The sequence below is a fragment of the Antrostomus carolinensis genome, unplaced genomic scaffold, assembly GCF_000700745.2.
Source record: "Antrostomus carolinensis isolate BGI_N321 unplaced genomic scaffold, ASM70074v2 scaffold16868, whole genome shotgun sequence".
NCBI lineage: Eukaryota > Metazoa > Chordata > Aves > Caprimulgiformes > Caprimulgidae > Antrostomus > Antrostomus carolinensis.
The window spans coordinates 15,759-24,282 of record NW_010335151.1 but is presented as its reverse complement, the minus strand read 5'-3'; the positions used below and the strand labels follow the sequence as shown (position 1 = coordinate 24,282).

Genomic DNA, 8,524 nt, shown 5'->3' with positions numbered 1-8,524 from the left:
TCTTTCCCCGGAAAGAAAGTGCAAATGCAAAGACGTCTTGGCATTTTACAGATAACCAGTTTGAACTTTCTATTTCAACCAAACCGAAACACAAAAAACCCCCTAATTATTTGGTACTCATAAATGGCCACAGGTATTAGTTAAAACCCAATATTCTCATGAAAAGGCAAACTCTAAACTGTATTTTTTGTAGGTAATACATGTTTATACAAAGTTATTGAAGCCACTTCTTTTCCTGTAATATTTTAAACACAGTTTTAAAGTAAAAATCGGGAAAGAACTCTGTCTAGTGTGCTTTCTTGCTGAAAGCTATAGTGTGTTTTGTGCTCATAAACTTACACTTATTATTTCAGGATATGAAATTCTGTTTTCTGTAATTTTGCATTTTCTGAAATACAATTTCTTTGCAATATGAACAAATTTTGGGTTTAGGTTTCTGATAGCTTCAAAAATATTTGAAACTTCAAAGAAAATTATAATGTGGGGCAAATTATAATTAGAAGGGGAAAATAAACAGAACATAAAATAAAATCCAAGAGACTCTCTAGGCAGCACAGAAACTGCCTAGAAACTGCCTCTAACATACTTATTTTCTCCAGACCAACTGTGCAAAACAGGCAGACATTTCAGAAGCATCTCTGTCACAGAATGGCACTTGCAAAACTGGTAGGGCTTGGGCTTCAACAATGCAAGTAGGCAACTTAAAAGCAAAATATCTGCCAACTGCTGTCCAAGATCTGTCCTGTCTCCTCCCCCGGCTGCAGAGGCCAGCACGCCTTCTCAGAGAATATGAAATCTTCATGAACCCAAGCACCAAACAGGCACCTTTCCCTCAAGGGCAAGCGTGGGGACATCGTCACACTCCAGGTGTTTGTGTTTCCCCACAGTCCACAGCCGGTTGAGTCATCCTTACCCTAAATTCACATCCCGGGAATTCTGGGTTGCCTTCCCTGCGAAATACCCTGCTGAATGGCTAGTGAAGTGTTGACACACAAGGGCCCGCTCTGCGATTTCAAAATATGAAAAAATACACTGTCTGTAGCATTAAAAAAGTGGTATTTTTACTAGGGTTCATAAAAATAACCTTAAAACACCCGGAGAGAAACTGGTCAAGTGCTGAAATATGTGACAGGAACACGACGATCTCGAGGTCCACAGCCTGGCACCAGGCAAAGAGCAGAGGACTGATGCTGCAGCCATGTTCGCAGCCACTGCGGCAGCCCCATCCCTGTGCAGGGGAAGCCAAGCTTAATCTCCTCCCGAAAACACTTCTAAACCCATCCTTTCCCTCACTGCACAAAACCTACAACGCTTCTCTGGAAACCAAACGCTCACTCTCTCAAGCTTAAATATTTTTTTTTTTTTTTGCCAGAGTCATATTTTAAATTTTCTCTTCCCAAAAGTCACATTTTAAAGGGTACAAATGGACCTTAAGCAACACGGCTTACATTTTCATTTCAGAAAAAAAGTGGCAGGCCATGAGGAATTTTAATAATGCACACAAAGAATTCCGAGCGCAAAATTTAAACACAAAAGATGCATTGTCCCTTCATGTCTTTTACACACAGAGGCCAAAACAGCCAATTCCTGGTTCACCTTCTTTTATGTAAGTGGATTAAAAGTAAGATTAACAAACTGTCAAAAAGCATGTTAAAAGATAGCTTCTGCTAGTTAAAAATTCTGATGGTTCTAAAACTCTGTTGGTGGCCATCTTGGCCTGGGAGCTTTAATATAAATGAGACTGGCGAAGGCAGGGGATGGGGGAAGGAGTCCTCATGGCCGGAGCAGCACAGGAGGAGGAAGAGGTTATTAAAAATGAGCAATCCTTACAGAAAGAAAAAACCTAATCCAAGAAGGATTTGGTTTTTAACATACGCATCTATACTGAGAAACACATTAGAGAAAAAAAAAATGTGCTCTGCCCATTTTAGGGATGGAATTTCACTACTCAGTAGATATTTACTGAAGAAGATAATAATACTTGCAACGTTAATTCCTATTTGATTATTGTACCCACATCTTGTTCCTGAGCTGGACTGACTACGTTTGTTTCCGCGTACCGCGAGTCCCTCTGAACAATGAAGCGGTGCAGCACACATGGGGAGAGCTATGCAGCCAGCACGTACTCCATTCTACATGGAAACACCAAGATGGCCACTTGCACGTCCTCTGGGTACCCCCCCAGCACCACCGCGCAGAAGGGGTCTAAGCTACTCTTCAGAGGGACTCAGGTGGAAGAAGCGCAGTCTCACGCCTGAAGCAAAGCACAGGTCACTATACACTGAAAATAAATTTCCTCTTTCTTTTGCAGTGATGTCATCTGTTGGGTGGAAATGCGACTGCTCGCAGCAGCGCAACACCTACCCTCAGTTTCATCGGGTTGCTCCAGCAGCAAAGCCACAGGATCACCTACAGGACCGAGGTCCCATCAACCGGTGGGGGTACAGAACACAAACATCTTCCTTCCATGGCGCGGGGCCGCCGCTCCAATCCTGCTGCCCACCTGAAGCCCCGAGCTGTTAACATCTATGGCAGTTTTTAGGGAAAAGGGTTGTCCCCCACAGAACACACTGCCATGGACCTCACACAGAACCTCCGAGCCTGGGGCGTGGTGGGATTGTTCTTCTCCTCCAGCACGCAGACCTACTTAAAATGGGGGCTGCCACTGGAGATGAAGTTCAGCAATTGGACAGCAGGTCAAACTCAGAGGGACGCTATCGTATTTTTCTTAAGAATAAACTGCAAAACTAAACCAAACAAATGAATCCTTGTAGGGTGCCTTAATCTGGCAAGTTTTATCACTGGCGGCTTTTTTTTTGTAAATAGAGGGCTATAAACCGGCCTCCACTTGAGTACAAAATATTTAATAAATGGGATTACCTCTGTAGCTGACATCCGAAACGACATGAGAAAGGGAACAAAAAAGAGCCAAGCATTCTGAGGATGAAAAAGCATTGCTATGAGCAAGCCCCAAGACCCTTCAGGTGCGGGAAAAGGGGATGTGATGGCATGTCCTTTGGAGCACAGACCATATTTCTCTGGCTTTGTGGAGCATCTGGCACTTAGGCAGACAAAGTTGTAAGCTAAGCTTCCTAATAATCTAGAACAAAGAGCTCTACACCACCTTCAAATGCCTTGTCTGTGAAAAAAATTAGACGTATTATTATCTACACTGCAGTAAGTGATGGTCAAAACTGTTTATCCTGGATCTGCACACAAAGTCCTTGTGTTACTACTTGAATTGATAATAACCCCTTTGAAAAACATAAGCAGGTATCAAAAGCAAGCTATTTATTGCTAATAGATACCTATATGAAGAAAAACCTAAAATATGTTTTGAGAAATGTAATTTCCCTCTTCTGATATAGGAGAAATACAAAGAGTGCAGGCAGAATGAAAATGATTTGTAAAAGTTTTAAATCACCATCTTAAAGAGGTTATTAAATATTATTTTAAACCTCGGTGGGAATTGGATTGTTCTGCTGACTTTGATTGGTTTTCTGCAGAATAATTTTAGTTAACAGAGTTGAAAGAACAAGTTTGAAGAAACTAACTTCATCCAGTTATAAAGCTTTGATTATCACAGAGCCTTTAAATTTAAGCTTCATTGAATACAATATGATAATCTTTTTTCTATCAAAAGGCAAATTAAAATATTCTGCTTATAATCCTTTTTGCCATTTCAACCGCTCGTAAGATTTCTTGCACTGGCAGTCTGTTTTGGTTGGAATAAGACATTTCTGCCCATATAAAAAAATTATTTGTAATGTGCCAAAATTTGTCACCACAGCTAATGTAAACAAAACCCCACCACCATCCATAACAGCAGAATGGATTTATTATTTAGTCATTGTGCTAGTCAATCCACGTTTCTGTGCAGGGGCTACAAGAAGTCAATAGATGGCAGTCCATCTCTTAGGAAAGAGCCAGATAATGAATAAAATCACCAAAAGCTTCACAAAAGAGAAAGGTGGAAGGCTGCGTGGTTTTTCACAAGCATTCACAGTAATTAACTAAGATCCTTAATATAACGCGAAACATTTAGACAAACTTTGTAACGGCTGTAACGTTATAAACACGGTCTTCTATCACAAACCTGAATGCTTTGTTTTATGCCCACTTATGTGCACCTGCATGTGTGACACTTGTGATCCGTTTACCAAAATCAATTTAAATGCAGTGGTTGTATCCACGGCTAAAGCACAGGAAAAACTCACTGTTGCCTTACTCTGTTTGCTAAAAATCAGGCAGTCTCTGCAGCACAGCAACAACCACAGTAGTACTTCTTTTTAAACTTCTATTATTTTTCTTTAAACAGTTATCCTGTTTGTACAGAAGTATTTATTCTAAACTAGGAAAATCATAAAGTTAGTTTTATAGTGACATACTACTATGCTGATATGAGAATAAAAGATCTCAACTTTTTAGTTACCACTTTATAAATATATATATAAAATAAATTATTCTAACAGTAATTCTTGTAAGAACACTATTTACTTCTGTTCTGGTTTGGGTGCAAAAGAGAATATTTAAATTGAGTAATAGAAGCTGGGACTCATACATTTAAACAATTCAGATAATGCAGTTTCTTGAGGTATAACTTATTTTAAATATCAAGCCTGTCTCTTACCACACAATTTTTTAAATTCCAGGCTTAATCAGACTACTAACGTAACTCTCAGTCAAAGTGGGTCTTCCTATGCAAAAAAATTGAGATGTGCAAAGCATTTCCCACATATCAGAAACATGGATTATTTGCAGATAATTTGCAGTTCACTGCAAAATATAAAATTATTTATCAGTAGCTAGCTAATTATTTATCATCTGAATCAATGTCAATTTATCTTTGCATGCCCATATTTGACCGCATTTCAAAATGTCCCTAGAATGCACCAGGAATTTCCAAATCGGTACTTTTAATAATACATTTGTATTCATAACTACTATATTTTCTAACAAGAGCTTGTTTTGACAAATGTTGTTAGTTTTATACTTAGTAAAGTGTAAATTCAGAACAGTTTCTACAAAATTCACAGTTAAATTTTTCTACTTCTGATACCTCAAATTCTACCCTAGTAACCACTTCGTCACATTTAAGCTCCCCCCCATTTGTTTACAAAAATAAACATTTTCTAAGTGTTGACTGCAACTATCTTTTTGAGGATTGTTCAATGGCAAGCAAGACTAAAATTAATTAAATCCTATACCTCAGTAAAAAACAGAACCCAACGTACTACTGCACCTACTACACCTACTTGATTATTAGATTCCAAATATTATCAACATTTCAGAAATTGTTTTTACATGCACCCTTAGGGATTATAATGAAAGACAGTATTTACCTTTTTCCTTCATGCAATTTTAAAAAAGCAAACAAAAATACTCGGTGAATGCACCTTTCGTTCATAACGGTTTTTGGGGTTTTTTTAAAGTCTATACCAATTCTGTTTAAAATAAAAGTAAATGCTCAGAGAGGGTACAGGATTTCCAAAGCAGATCTTTGTTTTAAAATCATTATGTAGAAAACACAAACAGAAGGTTTTGTGCACAGAATTCTCCTAATCATTGAATTTAGAAGCAAAAACAGAAAAAAGAGCATTCCACTTCAATGAAGAGGTGGAGGCAACAAACTATACAGCACATCCCATTTATTGCTCAAAAGAAAAAGCCCACACCAAAGACCCATAAAGAAAAGTAGTGGGCAAACTTTTCTACTTTGCTTTGAATGTACAGCAGTGATTAATTATCTATAACAGCTAAATACATACGAGGTTGACTTGGATAGCAATGACAGCAAAGATTCAGATGAACAGCAAAAATCCTAAACTTCAAAGGTGTTTTAATGTATAATAATTTTATAAATTAATATATTCAAGATTTGCGATACCATCCACTGAATATTATCTTAACCAGTTAAATCTTAGTTCCAGGTTTCAATATTAGCCAAATTTGTACGCATTTTTGTTTTATTTTTATCTCTGTTTTACATATGAGGAAAAAACCTTAAGTAATACACTGGTGAAGTTCACAAAGTTTTATTTTCTTGTTTCTGTGATTAAAGATCAACTAATGCAGGCCAAAGAAGTTACAGCTATATCCCTACCAACTAGAAATTATTTGCAAAAGTTTATAAAGTGTATTTCTCAAATTAACATCCCCACTCTAGTTGAGATTTATTTTACTCATTTAAAAATAAAGCTTTGTCACACACAGTGATTAATTACCAGCATCCGTGATATCTGAGATGGGATTATTGCTTCTGCTATGCATCTCAACTTAAAATTTAACCCTCTTTATATGTGTAAATGTAGTCACTGAGAAGAGAGAGTGCTGCAAGGCACTCATTTAATGATTAGAGTATTAAAATGAAAACATCAGTTCTGAAGATGTTTAAAAAATAGTGTTTCATTGCATTCTTCAGTTCAAAAACTCTTCAGATGTTTATTATCTTCTTGCAGAAGATGCTTGTCTATATTTTATGGTCAGCAGTTCACAGAAGAGTAAATAGGTTGGGTGTAGAAGAAAATAAAAAAGGTGTTTCTACTTACTGTTAGGTGATACTGCCTCCATATTTCTGGGCAAGCCTGGAAAATAAAAATATTGATCAGCTAGGAGCATGAAACAAGGTGCTTTACAGCCTGTTGGTTTTGGCATAACACAGTATCCACCGGTGTCGGTCACAGGAAAATAAGAAGCTTAACTGAAAGGGTCTGCATTTCAGCTTCAAAAACCTGGCTAGACAGTTTAATTGAATTTTACACTGGTTTAACACACTCCCTGCCATTGTCAGAAAGCCAGTAACAGTTTTCTCTCTCCCCTTCTTCTCTGAAGGTTAGAAGTTTGGGAGAGTAATGTGCTCTTAACTGTAATAACTATTAATAACTGCAAAACAAGCAGAAATTAATTTAAATTCGAAATTTTCTGACATTTTAAATTTACATAATGTTTTGGAAATTAAATCACGAGGTACTTTCCTTTCATTTAGGACTAGAAATACTTTAGTATTTTTGTACTTATCTCTAGCCTAATCAAAATATAATTGTTACATGTAATAATCCTCAGTAGCCTAATGTCAGATGAGTTGTAAACAAGAAGCATAACAGATTGCTTTAATGTTTCTATTTTTACAATGGCTTGCTTGATTTTTTTTTTTAAACTTGCCAGACTCACACACAAACTTCTAAGTGCAGCCCATTGTAAAAAAATTTACAGAGAAGATTTTTGAATCACAGCAATAACACAATAGACCTGCGGAATACATAAGAGACAGGAAAGAGGAAAATGTAGATCTTCTTCTTTAAACAAATTCAGAATGTGTTAATGATCAATGAGACAGAGGTTACTTTCTCAAGGGTTCTTAGCATTTTCACAAAATTTATAATATTTGTCTTCTCCTATGACCCCCAAGCAATAAACAGGCACAGAAACAGTGGCACTTTGTCTGTTAGCAATTCTAGTGTTTAAGAGAGTGTGCGCAGTTACTTCAACTGAAGTGTTTCACTTTTGCTTAAAACATTTACCCTTTTATTAAAATAGCTCCTTAATCATTTGAACAATTAGGAATTTGGTTTGCCAATCTAAATTTTCAGTATTTTAAAAAGAAATATTATAGTTATTCTGTGCCTTCTACATAATATACTGTAGCTCTAATTTAAATCATTGAAGCCTCATGACTATTTGCAAATGAGTACTATTAACATTTCTTTAGATTTCGAATAAATTTTTCACTCATGCCTAAATTTTTGCCTTCTTCTATTCTGACAGAGCACATTAATTAACAAAACCCCACCCATCAACCAATATTAGCAACTGAATCACTTAAAAAATAATCCAAGTTTTTGACCATCACCCTATGGCATACACAGTATGTTTTTCCTGGATGTGATGGAAATTATATTATTTATTATTCATTCCGTCAGTAACACCATTTTCTGGAGAAAAACCTACAATCTGTTCTGTGTAATGGTTTGACATTTCTCCTCTTACTCAAATACTGCATGTAAATATTTGAGTTTTATATTAATATTTCTATAAAGAAAATGTGTGAAGTACCTCACATTTCTAACAGAGGAACAGACTACAACATTTGACAGTTTGAACACACTCGAGCTGTCTTCGAGTGCAAACAAAAGGATTTTCCCCCTTCGCTAACTTACACAGGATTCAGAGGCGCAATATATAAACACTCGCTAGCATATAAAATGTTTTATCAAAGACCTTGCCTTCTCTCTCAAACCTGTAAAAGGCTTCAACTGTACATGAGACTTTTGCTGGTTTAGCACAGGGGTAGCAGGCAGTTATTTATACATTAGTTCTGGATAGTTTTCGATTACCACAGTGTCCCCAGACTAATATGGTTGAAAAATCGCAATCAATGAGTTGTCATATACTGGCAAAATGCCACTCTGTGATATGACCTTTACTCACACAGCAGCTATTTAATAATAATAATAATAATAATAATAATAAATTACTTTATTTTTGAATAATAGTTTGGTTGGGTTTTTTTTTTCCCCGCTCTGGA

At 36.6% G+C, this 8,524-nt stretch overlaps 1 protein-coding gene across 1 annotated transcript in view; it reads right to left on the bottom strand.

The window, feature by feature from the left end:
* The window catches only part of ZCCHC7 (zinc finger CCHC-type containing 7), a gene marked incomplete at its 5' end in the record, with an annotated part of 36,898 nt that overhangs the window by 17,675 nt on the left and 10,699 nt on the right, over positions 1–8,524 (bottom strand). Inside the window, one exon of the mRNA XM_010174452.1 lies at positions 6,549–6,584. Within this exon, the coding sequence (XP_010172754.1) occupies positions 6,549–6,584 (36 nt within the window). The remainder of the gene's footprint in view (positions 1–6,548; positions 6,585–8,524) is intronic.